This window comes from Chionomys nivalis, chromosome 15, assembly GCF_950005125.1.
Source record: "Chionomys nivalis chromosome 15, mChiNiv1.1, whole genome shotgun sequence".
Taxonomy (NCBI): Eukaryota; Metazoa; Chordata; class Mammalia; order Rodentia; family Cricetidae; genus Chionomys; species Chionomys nivalis.
The window spans coordinates 23,453,544-23,470,555 of record NC_080100.1 but is presented as its reverse complement, the minus strand read 5'-3'; the positions used below and the strand labels follow the sequence as shown (position 1 = coordinate 23,470,555).

The following is a 17,012-nucleotide window of genomic DNA, read 5'->3' as shown; positions in this document are numbered from 1 at the left end:
TGAATTTTTAAAGGCAAAAGAAAATTACTTCAAGTCCAAATGGATCAAAGACCTCAACATAAAACCAGCCACACTGAACCTCAGAGAAGAGAAAGTGGGAAGTACACTTGAACTCATTGGCACAGGTAACCACTTCCTAAATATAACCCCAGCAGCACAGACACTGAAAAAAACAATTAATAAATGGGACCTCCTCAAACTGAAAAGCTTCTGTAAAGCAAAGGACATGGTTAACAAGACAAAACAACAGCCTACAGAATGGGAAAAGATCTTCACTAACCCCACATCAGACAGAGGTCTGATTTCCAAAGTATACAAAGAACTCAAGAAATTGGACACCAAAAGATCACACAATCCAATAAAAAAATGAAGTACAGACCTAAACAGAGAACTCCCAACAGAGGAATCTAAAATGGCTGAAAGACACTTAAGGAAATGCTCAACATCTTTAGTCATCAGAGAAATGCAAATCAAAACGACTCTGAGATTCCATCTTATATCTGAAAGAATGGCCAAGATCAAAAACACTGATGACAACTTATACTGGACAGGTTGTGGGGGAAAAGGGAATACTTTTGCATTGCTGGTGGAAATGCAAGCTGGTACAGCCCCTTTGGATGTCAGTGTGGCGATTTCTCAGAAAATTAGGAAACAATCTTCCTCAATACCCAGCAATACCACTTTTGGGTATATATCCAAAGGATGCTCAATCGTGCTACAAGGACATGTGCTCAAACTATGTTCATAGCAGCTTTGTTTGTCATAGCCAGAACCTGGAAAAAAACCTAAATGCCCCTTGATCAAAGAATGAATAAGAAAAATGTGGTACATTTACACAATGGAGTACTACACAGCAGAAAAAAATAATGACAGCTTGAATTTTGCAGGAAAATGGATTGAGCTAGAAAACACTATTTTGAGTGAGGTAACCCAGACACAGAAAAACAGTTATCACATGTACTCACTCACTGGTGGTTTTTAAACATAAAGCAAAGAAAACCAGCCTACAAACCACAATCCCAGAGAACTTAGACAATAGTGCGGACACTAAGAGACTTACATAGATATAATCTATGTGGGAAGTAGAAAGTAGAAAAAGACAAGATCTTCTGAGTAAATTGGGAGCATGGGGACCTTGGGGGAGGATTGAAGTAGGGAGAGGAGAAGCAGGGAGGGGAGCAGAGAAAAATGTAGAGCTCAATAAATATCAATTAAAAAAAACAAGAAAAAAAAAGAAAAGAAAGTTATTATAAAGCCCAGTAATTCTGCCTGGGCCGTGGTAGCATATGCCTTTAATCCCAGCACTTGGGAGGAAGAGGCAGGCGGATCTCTGTGAGTTCGAGGCCAGCCTGGTCTACGAGAGCTAGTTCCAGGACAGTCTCCAAAGCCTCAGAGAAATCCTGTCTCGAAAAACAAAAAAACAAAAAACAAACAACAACAACAAAAAAAGAGTGAACAGTAGGCACCATTATCAGGTAACATTCAAGAGCTTCGTGGGTATTAGCTTGAATCCTCACAATAATCAGTGAAGACGGTATCCATCATTCCCATTTTGTGGCTAAAGAAACTGATGCCCAGAGAGATCAAAGTAGTTTGTCTAAGGTCGCTGAGGTGGGAAGAATTCACACTGGGTTCTACGTTCATTCTGTCCTCAGCACACACTGCTTCCCGGATGACTGTGAGCACTGTGTGCGGTATCTACCTCTACAGGGTGGCTAGCATTTCCCTCCTCCCTTTTGGCTCATCAATATTTATTGGTGTCATTTTTAATGTTCTCTACATACGACTTTTGTCATTAAAGATAACCATTAAAATACTTGCTATCAAGTAGGATGAGCAAAGAGGCACAAAATTACAGAAGACACGGTCCCAGGGGAGACCTTAATGCAGTTGGGGGGATAGGGCTACAGTGTACGCTGGTGATGTGCATGTGACCATAGTAGCTATTCCAGGGAGATCCTGGCTTTCAGTTGGAGCTGGCAAGAACAACTTTATGCAAGGTCTGAGGGCTAAGCCGGCTCTTGGAGGAGTCAACGCACCTCAGGAGGGCTGTGCAAGAAGTTGTGTCAAGAGACAAAACACACCAGGAGGAAGGATGAAGTGCTGAGGGTACTAAAGCATCGAAAGAGGAAACTGTGTCCGGGAAGCAGCGGGCACAGAGCTGGCACAGCGGCTCGTGAACTCTGTCAAAGGTCTTGGCTGCCTTGCCAAGAACTCATTCTTTAGGCGATGCAAAGAAGAGATGAGGCAAAGACACAGCATTCTGTCCAGGTCTCAGTGAGGGAACAGATGGTGTTCCAGTAACTACGAAACAGAAAGAAACCCATGCCTCTAAGAACTAGGAACTCTGCTAGAGCAGAAGTATGGGCAAGCCAGGATGGCTTCCTGGAAGAGGGAACAGCTGAACTAAACGACAACACTGGGACTCAAGCACTAGAAACCAGAGGACAATTCTAGAAAAACTGTAACATGGTAGCTCTCAACCCTGAGTCCACAGTGGAACCACCTTGAGAAGATATCAGTTTCCCAGTGCCATTTTGAACCAGTTAATTGAAGATCGCTTATGGTTAGAGTGATTTGAGGCCCCAGTGCTGCCCCCAAATGGTTTGATGAGTCTGAATGGGTCAGCGAATTCTTCTCAGACCGTGAGTTCTGGACCTAAGGCAGTTATGACGGTTAATTTAAATCAACAACTTGATGCAACCTGGAGTTGTTATCTGGTAAGAGAGCCTCAACGAGGGACTGTGTACGACAGGTTGTCTTGTGGACACATCTATAGGGATTGTCTTGACTGCCACAATTGTTACAAGAAGACCCACCCTAAATGTGGGTGGCATCTTGGTGGCTGCCCAGATAAAAAGGCACGGAAGAAAGGCCTTTTGCTTTTTCCTTGCTTGGCTTCCATTCTTGTGGCCCGGTTCAGGTTTAACCATGCTATTACCGACACTCCCAATTCCTTTGCTGGTATGGGAATCAGCTTTATCATGCTTTTGGATGCACTGAAGACCACTGGCTCTCCAGGAATATGCAGACTGGGACAACTGAAGCACCCAGCCTCATGATCTGGCCAGCTGCTGGCTTCTTGGCCTCTCAAGTATGAGATGGCCATCTTTGGACTACTTGGATCCTATTGTATAAGCCAATCTAATAAATCCTGGTTTAATGCATATTCATTCTAGTGGTGTTTCTGCTACAGAATCCTGACTGACACATGATGTCTCATTTTAGGACCCCCCCTTAAGGCGCCTGTGGTACCCCAGCACAGACCTCCATGACAGGATACATCCTGATCTTACTGTACAATAAATATCAAGTGCACAGGGTCGTCCATTCCCAAGGCACCCGGAGACCTGTGTGGACTGCAGGTCTCGAGGAGACCATCCCATTGATAATTAAGGTGAAAAACATTTGCTTTTTCTTAGAGGAAAATAGGAGGCTTTTTACATTTTTAACAATGTTTTCTAAGCCAGAAATGACCTGAAGCACAGGCTAACTTGAAGTTTCTGAAATTCACAGATAAGAATCTTGGCCTCACATGGCATCTCACCCTGAACCGTGAGTCTGTGACCTCTAGGTTTTCAAGTGATGAACTGTTTTGCTTTCACGGTAAAAATCTTTCCACAACATCCAGTTCTGTGGGACTGACTGGTCTGTTGTAGCTGGGCCAGATCACTGTCCCCACCCTGTCACCCAGCAACTGGAGTTCCAGGGTCAGACCTGGTCACATGGCTGAGTGTGGGAGGTGGTCAGGATGGTGAAGGATTTGGGGAGCAGGCCCGTCAGAAGCACTGGGATACCTTTCACGGGCTCAGGTATCCAAGAGACACCATGTGAACCCTATCCTCTCTGTTCTTCACATGGCACAATTAGGGCTAGCAAGGCAGCGCTGGAGGAAAGCAAGCTTCAGGGCCAGGTGGTGGTGGTGCACACCTTTAATCCCAGTCTTTGGAAGGCAGAGGCAGGTGGACGTCTCTGAGTTCAAGGCCAGTCTGGTCTACAGAGCTGGTTCCAGGATGAGCACCAAAGCTACCCTGTCTCGGAAAATCACACACACACACACACAGAAAAAAAAAAGAGAAAGAAAAAGAAAGCTTCAACTAGGCAGTCAGGTGTAGCTGGACAGCACTTTCTGAGGCACTGGGTGGGCGAAATGCCTCGCTGATAACACAACATTGCCTCTGCTTCCTTTATCACACAGGGGCTCCCATCTGCTATCTCCCCTATGAAAGGGACAATTTCTGTCATTGAAACCTCATCAGGCACCCCTTCTCCCTCCCTGACTTTCTATCTGTGAAGTCACATTTCCCACGGTGGCTTTTGGTGGGGCTCCAAACTCCTTGTTTTCCAGGACTCACCAGGGCCCCGCCCCTGGCTCACATAGCATTTAATAGTGAATGACTCAGGTAACAACCCAAACAAGACCTTTCCCCTGCTCAGAATTACTGGCTCATGCAGAAGTCTGAATGCTGGAGAGAAAAGTGAGAAGGCAGCACTACGCCTCCTCACAAGGTCCCTACCAGGGTTATTCTACCGTCACCATCACCCTCCATATCCCAACTGTGGATTAAGCTCCACAAACCAGACTTCTAAATTTTTGGATGACAGGGACCTTATCTTCTTCATTTAAGAATCCTTAGGCCCTGGTACTACAATGCTTGGCATATACGAAGCCTCAATAATTGCTTGTTAAGTGAAGTTGTCATACTGGAAAAAATGCCATTTCTGTGATGGCCAGATTTCAATGACTTTGCCTATACCTTACTTCCACCCAAACTCACGGACATAAACATTTCCTTATTTCTTTTATACATGATGCAAGAAGTCTGGAGTTTGACTTGCCCCTTGGATGGACTTTTCTTAATATATCCTAGGTCTTCTTTTTCCAGGTAGGCATTGCTCAGCCTTCTTTCCCACATCTGTGACCAGTAGCCAACATAGGAACAGTCTTTCCAGGTTTCCATGAGTTGGGCTTGGATGTCATGGTAGATGCGGAGTTTGCCCAAAGACTAGTGACCCAACACTCTGCTCCTAGAGGCGGTGTTCACTTCCCAATGAAAGCCAGGGTGCCCTACACAGACTGAGTTTCTCAGGGAAGTCTGGGAAGTTGTATAACCAACGATGAAATTTAAAATTAGGCAGTTGCGATCAAAGAAATCGAATCTCACGCTGCAGGGCAGAAACCAATCACCTCTAGTGGTGAGGGAGGAATTTTCTCTGGCTTCACGTTGTTTCCGGGTTAACTTTACGGGTTCTTTAATTTACTTTAATAGGAAAATGGTCACACAAGGATCAGAGACAAAGAAGACTTGTGGAGGCAGTAGCCTTAACGCCAAGCCTACAAACTCAAGTTCTCTGTTCTCACTGTTGAGTTTTCATGTGCGCAAAGAGAGGACAGCTCTTGCTGTGCTTACTGTCGACGGCTACCACCAGTTGAGGATATTCTAGGGGTGATACTGAACACTGACACCAAGCCTAGAGCAGACGCCCCACCGTGTCACTGAAAATGTGAGGGAAGCCTAAAGACGTTCATCTCTTTGGAGAGCTGCCTTTTATTCTAACTAATAGGAGTGAGAAGCCTGCCTCGAGATCTTGCCCGTAAGTGCCCAGAGTATTCAATTTGGCCTTAGCCACACATTAGACATTTGGCAACTAATAGTCCAGAATATTAAATTCCCCTCAGCTGACCCCGGCTCTCATTTTTGCAAGCACTTAACATACGCTTCAAAAGCCCAAGAATATAAATTGTTTAGCTCAGGTTTTTGTTTTTGGTCGCTTGGGTTAAATGACAAAATTTTAGTTTGCTGTTGTTGTAACTGCCATTTTTCTGCAGCCAAAGGGCCATACTCTGAGATACATTTACTGCTTTTATTTTCATTATTTTCTCAGATAGAAGAGTCCTTTGCAGGAAGTTCTAGTTTGTTGGCTTTGTGTATCGTCAAGTCTCACCTCCCAAAGGATTCGCTGGTCTATATATTTGAAAAGAAAATGTCTAAGTGACATTTGGCCACAAGAGAGCTTGTCACATGGACAGGGACAGGCAAGCAGGTATTTTTTTTTTCCTGTTTCTTTAAATTTTTTTGACTTGTTTTGTTTTGGGTAGAAAAAGCACCCTTCATTTTACAAGAATATGTGAGTTCCAAGGATCTCCTGTTCCTGGAAATGTCTGGGCAGAAGCTGGACAGTCACTTGGAAAGGAAACTGTAGGCACTGATGAACAACATCAGTATTTCCCAACCAGGGGTAAATATAGAGTTCTGGAGGGAGAGAAACAATTTCTTCATTTATATGGAATCACTCAGAAAATGAGAAACCTGCTCTTTTTTTTTTTTTTTATTACCTTTCTGTTCTTTGGGTTAGAGGAAAAAAAAGGCCCTCAGAGATAAGGTATATGTAACATGTTGTAGATGTTGGCTAATTATTTCTCTTTTCCTTTATTTTTCTGGTTTTTTTTTGGGGGGGGGGACAGGATTTCTCTGTGTATCTCTGGCTGTCCTGCTCCTATAGACCAGGTTGCCCTCAAACTCACAGAGATCTACCTGCCTCTGCCTCCCAAGTGCTGGGATTAAAGGTGTGCACCACCACCTCCTGGCATTCTCTTTTTCTTCTTAGGATATGACAGTGAGGGTCTTGGTGTAATGGTCTGTCCTGTCTCTTTAAGAGACAAGCCATGCCCACTCCCCCACTCCCCTCTGCTGAGGCAAGCTGATCTTCAGCTTCTAGCCTGAGTTCCTTCCTTTTCTGTCTCAAGAGGCAGCTTCTGCCTCTCTCCACTTCTCCCCTTCCCTTCTCTCTCTCTCTCTCTCTCTCTCTCTCTCTCTCTCTCTCTCTGCTCTTCTCCTTCTCCCCCCTCCATAGCCCACTAAATAAATATCCAACTTTGCTCTGATGACATGCCCATCTGTCTGTCTCTCCTTGTGGCCTGCTGCAGCCACTTGAGAAACTGCACCAGTCCCTACCTAGGACTGGCTGTTCTCAGACCCGCTGCCCACTGCCGCTGCTTGGGGACCTGCAACATTTCTGCCACTGCAGCCACTGGGGATCCACAGCATTTTTATTTAATCCATTACACTTGGTCCCTTGGAGTCTAAGTCAGGCCATGGTGTCCGTTCAGAATGTCGTAACACCATAATTCATTACATCCTTCACAAGACAAAAAGGACAGGAGGTTTCTATGATTAGTAGTGATTTGAAGCTGTGTAAAAACTGTGTTAATTTGAAGAAATATTTATGGGGGAATGTGGATAACGTCTATGCTGGTAAACTCCAGGGTAGCTGACGTCAGGTAGGAGATGCCACAACAGTAGAAAATCAGGTTTGGAATCAAGTCTAAAAAGTGAGCCAAGAGGAAGATGAGGGTGGATATGATCTAATTATGTTGTATACGTACATGAAATTACCAAAAAACATTTTAAAAAATCAACTAAACTGCCTCTTTCTTTTTGGGCATATAGAGAAGCCGTAAAATTGGAACAGGAATTTGCTCACAAATACTGTGACTGTTGAGGAATTTGCAGAGCCCCTCTCTTCCTACCCAATGCACTACTGAGGGACTTTGACTCTGTATCTAGGTACCTGCAATGCCTAGCCTGATATCTGACATAGAACATAGCTGGAAGTGAATGAATGAATGGTTGAACTTTGTCTGTTTTGTGATCTAAGGTCCGGTATGCCCCAACATAGGCTTCAAACTGTTGCTTTTCATAATGGTGCCTAATGTGCCTCTCTCACCTCTTTCTCTTACAGTGTGCTCCACTCCAAAGAGATCATCTGCCAAATGCTTTTCCCTTCCAGAAACCTGGGGTTGACAGTAAAGTTTTCCTGTGTGGTGAGTGAGTGCAGGAAAGTGCACGCTGAGAATGAAAACACAAGAGAGCCCCCGTGTTTGAAAAAGATGCAGAAGTAGCGCTAGCTATGTCCACTCAGTATAACCAGACATGGCGTTAAATTATTATCCTGTGCATTAAATCAGGCCGAGCCAGCCAAACCAACTCATATTTCTGGCATGAAAGAGCTAGTTTGGCTGCTTATCCTGACCAAATCAATAGAAACTGGCGCCAAATCCTTGTTTTATTGTGTGATGTGTTGGCACAGGCATAGTCTTCTTGTTCAAGAAAAGAAGAAAAAGGTGCTTGAGTATGAATGTAGTCATTGGGCTTCCTCCCAGCTTTTCCCTGGAGCTTCTGGAGTGCGAATCCACACCGGGGGTGTTTGGGAAGACTGGATTTCAACTCCAGGGCAAGGATGTGGCTTATGGAGCTTTAATGCCTCAGCCCACAAACAGTAGTGTTTCAAGTACAGCAATCTGTTGCCGAGCTCTTTAAGTTGGTCTGGGAATTCAGCTTAATGGTAAACAGAGTGGCAGAGGGCTTGCCTAGCATGGCCATGGCACGAGCTTTGTTTCCTGGCACCACAATAAACAAACAATAAAATTTTAAGAAATAAAAATGTGGCTATACTGGATTTAACTGTTATAGTATATTATCTAGAACCTTCCGAAATTTAATGCAATAATGATTCTATTCAGGTTTGTTTCCGTCTCCACAGACCCAAGGCTTTTGAATGAGAGAGCACAAAAGCCGTGAAGTATTTTCTCACAGGAAGACTTCTTGTAAGGCAGTGTGAGCTCTGATTTCTTTCTAGGATGCTCCTGTCTGACACAAAGCAGACCAGCTATGACGCATTACGTCCTTACTCAGAAGACAGAGGAGAGCCTGGTGTTTCACTGCTCATTCCACACGAGGTAAACTTTGTTTACTTTAGGATTACCCACGGGTGAGTTAGGTAACACGCAAGTCAGTAAAAACCGGATAGAGGTACGGAAATAGTGGGATGTTGCTCAAGCAGTAGCGCCGACACGCAAACACGAGTTTTGATATCAGTAAGGTTGACTGACCCAGCTGATAAGCTTTGCTTGACCATACTGTCCTGTTTTGTGAACTGTGTCAAGCCCGAAACCTGGGGAGGATCTCTTAAACCCTTGTGCAACTAAATTCTCTTGGAAAAAAAAAAGTCACATTTTGATCTTGTGGACATAGAGTAGCAGCTGGTTGAAGCCGATTAATCTTTATATTTCTCGGGTCTCAGCAGCCTCCTTGCCCCACTTTTGTCCACATTATTCTGCAGGGCGGTCACTCGCCACTTAATCATCTCACTTAGTCCTGCTCTTTCTCCTGCTGAAGAAAATATTTCTCTGTATCCATGACTATCAAAGCAGGAAAACAAGAAGTAGCCTGAAAGGGCATCTTCATATGTACACGTCACCCTCTTGACGGCTGCGAGCTTTTGAGATTGCTTTTTCATTCTTGGATAATGGAGCCTGGCTTTGTTACCTCCCAGGGCAACATATTTCGCCAGTAACATCGTCCAATAAAGCCCAGAGGATCCTCTAGGTAGTCCTGGTAATTTGCAAACATATCCTCCTCTATATCCCCACTTTTATTTTGTATTTAAAACCACAAAGGAAAGTCTCATTGAATCAATCATTCATTTTAATTGATCATAAGTATCTAGATTACTGTGTAGTTCGGGATTACTCCTGGGAGAGAACACTGTAAAAACATCTTTGGCTAAACTCCACAAAAACATCTTTGGATAAACTCTGCCACAGACCCCTTTCCTTGGCCTAGCCCTGGATAAGAGATAAAACTCTTAATGATTTTATGTGATAACATTCTCAACTTGCACCTAGATTATGAGTTTATTTTATATTGGTTGTTTGCAATTTGCTGTTCTGTTTTTTTTTTAAACAGCTGTATTATAAGGGTTGATAATTTACCTAATGTTTAGCCAAATTTTTCTTTCGAAGCACTGAAAGGGATTAGATCAAAGTAAATCTTTCTTTTTCCTGAAAACTTACTCAATGAAAGCTCTTGTTCCTATAATAAACTTGATTATTTAGTATTTCAAACACCAGGGAATTCCACTTCAGGGGAGAGGACTGTTTCTAAGAGGAAGCAATGCTTTTTCTGTGTTGTACAAGGGGTTTCTGCGTCTCAAAATAAAAATTGCATAATTAATTGTGAGAAAGCAGAAACATGGGTTCCACTCTAGAAGAGACAGTAAGAAGAATCCAGGAGACATCAGTGTGTGTCCAGAGGACTTACAGGTTCTCAGCCTAGAAGTTAGCTGCTAGGGATGACGCAGGGGGATTCAGGCCACACTCAATAGAATGGTGGAGATGGGCTCTGACCTATAAGTGATTCCTACAAAGATTTTTTTTTAAGAAAAATAGCTAACAAAATGAAAATGTGCCCCAGGCCAACATTTAATATGGCTTCTGTGATAGGAATTGTATCTTCTATATTTATAATTACCCCTAGTTAACAACTGACCAGTCCAGTTTCACAAACAGGTACCCTAAAGGGTGACAGGACTGGTTTGTGGCCAGGTTATCCTCCACTCTGAGTTCACGCACATGCAATTACTTGTTTAAGGCCCTGGACAACTGGTAGCCAGCACAGATCTGCAAGGCACAGAGGAGTAATCTGACATAGTTTCTGTGCATGTAATGGCCAGCCCTCTAAGGCACGTAGTAGTCAGAATGCTGCCCCGTGACCTTTGAGTTGCTCTATGAAGTTCTTGTTACACAGACAGCTTGAAAGAGTATAATTCTCTTTGAAAACTCATGGGAAGAGAGGGAAAGACACAGCTCACATAGAGGTAAACTGGCCTGCCCAAGAAGGACAGTGACCCCAAGTGGAAAAAGAGGCCAGGGTCAGTAGTACCTGAGGTCTGGGGCTTTATCTACAAACCCAAACACCATCCTGCTGGGGCAGTGTTTATGGAAATTCTTTCTCCAAGTCAGAGATGGGCTGTAGGGAAAGAGAAGAGTGGGCAGGAAGGAATGTATAGTAATTGTTTCTTCTTTCTGCAACCTCTTGCCCCATCTATATTTATTAACCACATAGCTGATGGTTCTTCAACCTCTACCCACGCAGGAGAAAGCCGCACCCTCATCTGTCACAGTAAAGAGATCCTATCCTGCCAAGCTTCCTCTGGTTGAAAATCAAAGTGTCATGGACAGCGTAGCCAATGGGAACATCTCCCACCCCCTCCCCATTCTCCCACCAGCATAAAAGGTAATGGGGGGTGGGGGGGTGGGGAAGCAGGAGAAGGAAATGAAATCATGCAGGCACACCAGGAAGAGATAAGTGTTGGTGGCAGCAGAGTTGGTGAGTGTGTTGTGGGCATTACCTCTTGATGAGGCTTCCAGGAAGGCTCCCGCTCATGTCCTGGTGGCTCTGAGAACAAGCATTCTTGCATCAATAGCTAATAGGCTGTCCAACCAGATGTTCTCTGGGTGGGATAAGAGGGTGAGAAAACAGACCTGTTGTATGCTTTTGTCAACTACATCACTGTGGTCAGAGAAGGCGGGTGGTGTGGTGTTTAGCAGGGTACCTCGGTCACGGGGAGGCAGACCAGATTACATGGCTGTTTAAATCCATCTCCTTTTGTGATTGGTGAAAATATGAGAGTCATAATCATTCATGCATTACTAAAGCCCTCCTTTCCATCATTTTGAAGGGACTTGTTTTATTTTTCTCTAGAACAGAGCATGCATCCAGCAGAAACCTAAAGCGTTGGCTTTTCTAAGCGTTCTTTTGCAATAAACACACTTAGAAGAAACAAAGCAAAGCAAAACAAAACAAAACAAAAAGTCACACAGCAAAAAGTGTAGATGCCAAGTACCTGTGACAAGACTGGAGATGATGAGGGGTAAGACCAACATCTGTAACATCCGCATCAGAAGCTCCCCAGGAAACGAGAAGTATTTGACTTCCCTGTAGCTCATTTTGTATGGCCGGAGGGCAAATCCAAGGATTGTACCTGAAGAGAGAGAGAAAGAAAGAAAGGAAAATTGAATCTTTTAAAACTAAGGCAACAGTCTCTAAAAAATGAGCAAATATCTAGCTGGCAGCCACTCAAGTCTGACTAGAGTATTTTATTTAAGTAGCAAATATTTATACAGGGTTGGGAGCAAGGGACATATCTGTCTTCACAGTCATTATGTGGAAGGGTTTGCTGAGTCCAGGCCTTGAAGAAGCTTTTGCAGAAAAAGCATTTTTGAACCAAGCAAGCTAAAAATGTCGTTGTCTAACGACATTTGTCTAACGTCAAATGTGGTGGGACCCGTTTTGATGTGGAACCCGTTTTGACACTGTTTGGTGTAGGAATGAAGACTAGGGTATAATTGGAGGACAAGTCAAACAATCCCAAGCAAGGTGATATGGGAAGAAAAGGCTTCACGAGAAAGCTCCACCAGGACAGATGGTACAGCTGCGAGCATAACCACTTATACAAAACAATTAAACTTTCCAATTGCAGAAAACCCTGGCGCTCTCATTCTTAATCTGTCTCACCATCTCTCTGTCTGCACACACCACATTTTCTCTCTCTCGCTACACGATCTTGACATTGCCTTGGCAACTATATTGTACTGAGTTGCTATTTGCTGGCATGAGAAGACTTTCAAAATGAACAACAACAAAAAAAACTTTCCCTAAGATTTCCTGTTGAAAACTCAGTGAGAGGTGGATACAAAGAAAAGACAGTAGCTTCCTCCTTAGCTTTCCTTCTGGTCTTGAAATTGTAGAATATTCTTTTAGAATAGTAAAAGCATATATAAGCTAGATGATGCGTGACACCTGCTGACATTCAGAAGCTAATACAACTATCAAACACCTTTACTCCATCTTCTCTTTCTCCAACTGACTTTCCTTGTCCAAGAAAATTTAGTCATTCCAATACTGTAAACACTTTTCAAATACCTGCCTTGCATTGCAATTTCACATTTTAAAAAGATCGAGTAAATTATAAAGAAAAGAAAATACCCAATATTGAGATAACTGGAAGCCAGGGTCAGGGGTAGGAATGGGGAGGGGTGAACCCAAGGTTTTCCTAGGAACGCGAGAAGTTCTTACAGAAACTAAACTTTCCCACTTTCTTATGAAATGGCTTCTCTGCCTTATGAAATGGAACACAAAGTTCACTCCAAGCTCCACTGCTACTCCAATTTCAGTTCTTGGGTCTCAGCAAGCACAACTATCCATTCTCCAACTTGAGACTGTGACCTTGTAATAAAAAGCATCTCGATGTATGCGACTCGAAAATCCAGTTGACCCAGGTCTCAGGACTTCAGGAAAATACTTAGCAGTTTACTGAAATGTAGGAGTAACAGGCAAGTGAGAAAAACTGATTTAAAAATGCAGAGAGCTGGGAGCAAAAGCACTTGCATTGGCTTTACAACTTAAATAAAAAGGAAGTCATTGAGGCTCCCAGAGCTCTTACTACAGCTTAAATAAAAAGAAACTCATTGACGCTCCCTGAGTTCTTACTACAACTTAAATAAAAAGAAACTCATTGACGCTCCCTGAGTTCTTACTACAAGCCAGGCATTGTCAGAACTTTTACTCCTGTTAGCCATTTAATCCTCACAACAACCCCAGAATGAAGATGCTATTTCAGCAATTTAGTGGTGGGGGAAACCTGATCACAATGAATGTAAAACGTGTCCAAAGTCAAATATACTCTGGTGGCGGAGCTAGGATTTAGAGTCATGCCGTTTCTACTCAGACCTCATTTTTCCCCCATCTCCAACCCTTCCCTCCTCTCCTGGCAAAGAGTTAGTGGTTCATAGTGAGTTTATTTCTAGAATATTCCAGCGCATAATTTCATACATGGGCAGTGTACAACTGTCAAAATCCCTTTGTTCTAACTGCCAAATTGATACTGAACGGTGTACAAGAAGGACAATCAGGGAGGCAACGTCTCAGGGGGTGCTAATATTCTGTGAGTCTTTTAGTCAACACACTGGTCTGCTGGGCACCTGCTCCTCTAGCGTGTGCCTCAGTTTCTCCGTGGGTTAGCATACAAAGCAACTGGTTCAGCTTGGCACTCTCTCGAATATTATCATCTCCCTTACGACCTGCTCTGTGCCACTAACCCTGCTCTGGCCTGTTTCCAGGTCCCCAGAGGTGTCATGACCTCCTGCTTTCTTATATATGCATTCCATTGTCCTCTCCTCCTCCCTCCCCTCTCTTAAGACCTATCTCTTTGTCGGGTGATAATAGTGCACCCCTTTAATCTCAGCACTAGGGAGGGAGAGGCAGGCAGATCTCTGTGGAGTTTGAGGCCATCCTGGTCTACAAGAGCGAGTTCTAGGACAGCCAAATCTAAACAGCGAAATCCTGTCTTGAAGACAAAAACAAACAAAGAAATCGATCTCTTCCCTCCCTCTTCGTATCATTTTTCTAGTTTCATGACCTATAGAGCCACACTGTAAACACACACACACACACACACACACACACACACACACCTCAGTTTTACATGTAAAAGAAAAACATGAAATCTGTCTTTCTAAATCTGGCTTATTGCACTTAATTTCGTCTCGTTCCATTTCCCCTTAAAATACGGTTTTATTTCTCTTTACCAATGAATATATATAATCCCGCTGCACCGCATTTTCTGTACTTTTCTGTTGTTGGTGGAGACAGAGGCTGGTTCCAGTTCCTGGCTATTGTGACTGGCTCGGCAGTAAGTGTAGATGTACCATCATATCTATGACATGAGGTCTTTCTAAAATCTCATTTTAAAAACCCTCCTCCTCTAGTGCTGCAGACTGAACTAGGGCTTCAGGATGCACTGTGGGCTGCAACCCTAGCTCTGCACCCTGTGTCTACAAGCTCCTTTGTGACGGGAACATCAGAGACGAAAAGCAGCACTCATTCGTAAGGTGTAGCTAGCTCGGGACCAGCGCTTTGGAGAGCGAGGGAGTGTAGGATTGAAGCAGATGGCCGGTGCACCGGGAATCAGTTTTGTTCTGAATTATGTTTTGGTGTGTTTACTATCTCGTCTTTGCCAAGTGAATGATTTGTACTCTTGGGAAAGAGAAGTTTATGTTGGAGAAGGGGGATATTTATTGAGCCCTTATTATGTGCTAGTGGCAGTGTTTAGCTCTCACCCTTACTTGATTAGGGTGATATTATCATGTCCATTTAAAAAATTGATACACTGATGCTGAGAAGACAGATAGCTTGCTTAAACTTAAAAGCCTGATAAGCGGCTGGGCAGTGGTGGTGCAAGCCTTTAATCCCAGCACGAGGCCCGAGGCAGGTGAATCTCTGTGAGTTCGAGGCCAGCCTGAACTACAGAATGAGTTCCAGGACAGCCAGGGCTACACAGAGAAACCCTGTCTCAAAATAACAAAAACCAAAAGGAAGGAAGGAAGGAAGGAAGGAAGGAAGGAAGGAAGGGATGGGTTTCTAAGAGACAACCAAAATAACACAATATAATAAGATAAAACAAGGCAACCCAAAAGGAAAAGATCCCCAAAAGCAGGTACAAGAACAAAGACCCCATAAAAACACTAAGCTGAAAGCTACAGTCAATACACAGAGGCCCTGCTGCCTGCTGCTTCAGTCTCTGTGAGCTCCTGTGAGCCTGCTCATTTGTTCCAGAGGGCAGCGTTCTTGTGGTGATCTCTGTGCCCTCTGGCTCTGACATGGTTCAGAATTCACAATCTTAACAAAAGCAAATCACCTCTGGGTGATGGCAGGTGATGAGGCCTCACAAACAAGTTACTTCCCAAATCCTGTTGAGGCCAGAACTATATTATTCTACGCATCTCAAAGGACAAGAGCCCCTGAGAAGGGGGATCAAGTCCCAGCACCACACAGCTGGTAAACTGTGCAGCTTCAGTGGGATTAGGGAGGGTGGAGCAGTCTGCCTAGGGCCCTCAGGGACCAGCTGAAGGGGCCACGGCACAGGCCGTCCACTGCAAAACTTCGCCCTCTCACAGTCTGTACTGCCCTTGGCCTCTCAAAGTCACCGTGCTGTTTTAAGGAGTCAAAGTTACCACATCATATTTGACCTGCCTTTTGGGCTCTCTTACAAAGCAGAAAACTTACAAGTAAACAGGCTGTTTAGGTTAACTAATTCTGGTGCTTACGCAGGAGGAAAGTGCTGTCAGATTTACCTAAGGAAGCTTTCGTGCTACACTCAGATGCTGAGTGAGTAAACAAAAGACATTTTTCTTCAGTTTTCTGCCCTAAGCCAGTGATAGGTTGGCTAGCTAGCAATCAGCGCCAAATTAACAGAAAATGCTCTGAATGGGAAAACTGCCTTTTTTTTTTTTAACAGTCAAGGTTTTCTGTTTTCTCATTTTCTCATTACTTTTACCCCAGCAACGAAAACAAACAAACTAACTAACTAAAAACCAACCCCACAAAAAAACCTTCTCTGAAACCCAGTGTGCTGCAGACTTCTGAGAGCCTTCGTTGCTCTGCCCTTTCAAGCAATGAAGGGCAGCAAGGTGAGGTCTTCGGACGCGCTCTAATAACCTGGCTTCCCTTTGGTCCAGCAGCTGAGTCCCTGAGAAGCTGATCTCCATCAGTGGATAATTTAGACACTGCCTGATGAGCCCAGAGCCAACACAAAGCCTATGGTGGCCACCAGAATGTCAGCGAAAAAAAAAAAAGACAGATCTGTGTTGCACAAATGACCCCCCAAATCAGAATAATTCTGTTAGAGCCAAAACATACTTAGCCAAATTTGTACCTTGATGACATATGAACAGGGATGTCACGCTGCTCACGCTCAGTTCAAAATCTTCCCGGATTCTTGGCTTAAGTAACTTAAAAAGAAGCCCAGAATCTAGGGAGCTCCCTAACTGAGATGTTCAAGGTGGTGAAAATTCTGTGTGGTGGATCCTCGGAAGACTGGTGCGTTTCTGTCTAAAGGGGGCTCTCACTTAGGAAATGCTCAAGGGGAGACTCCAGCAGGCACTTGGTGTTTCCCTGCAGAGGGCACACAGCATTTTAAGACTGACACCCTCTCACTTTCTAAACCAAGACAAGGTGGGCTTGTTTTCTAAGGCTCAGTAAGCACAACACGTTAAAAGTGGTAAGAACTTGCTAATAGGTCAACTGTCCAAATCATGGAAAACTTGAAAACAACAAAAAATAAGAGTGAGAGGATGAGACACAGTTGAAGTGAGATTTGGGTCAAACCAT

The 17,012-nt window shown here is 43.9% G+C and overlaps 1 protein-coding gene across 1 annotated transcript in view; it reads right to left on the bottom strand.

The window, feature by feature from the left end:
- Slc1a3 (solute carrier family 1 member 3) overlaps positions 1-17,012 on the bottom strand; it is a 76,493-nt gene that overhangs the window by 41,772 nt on the left and 17,709 nt on the right. Inside the window, exon 3 of the mRNA XM_057789660.1 lies at positions 11,689-11,826. Coding sequence (XP_057645643.1) covers positions 11,689-11,826 — 138 coding nt within the window. The remainder of the gene's footprint in view (positions 1-11,688; positions 11,827-17,012) is intronic.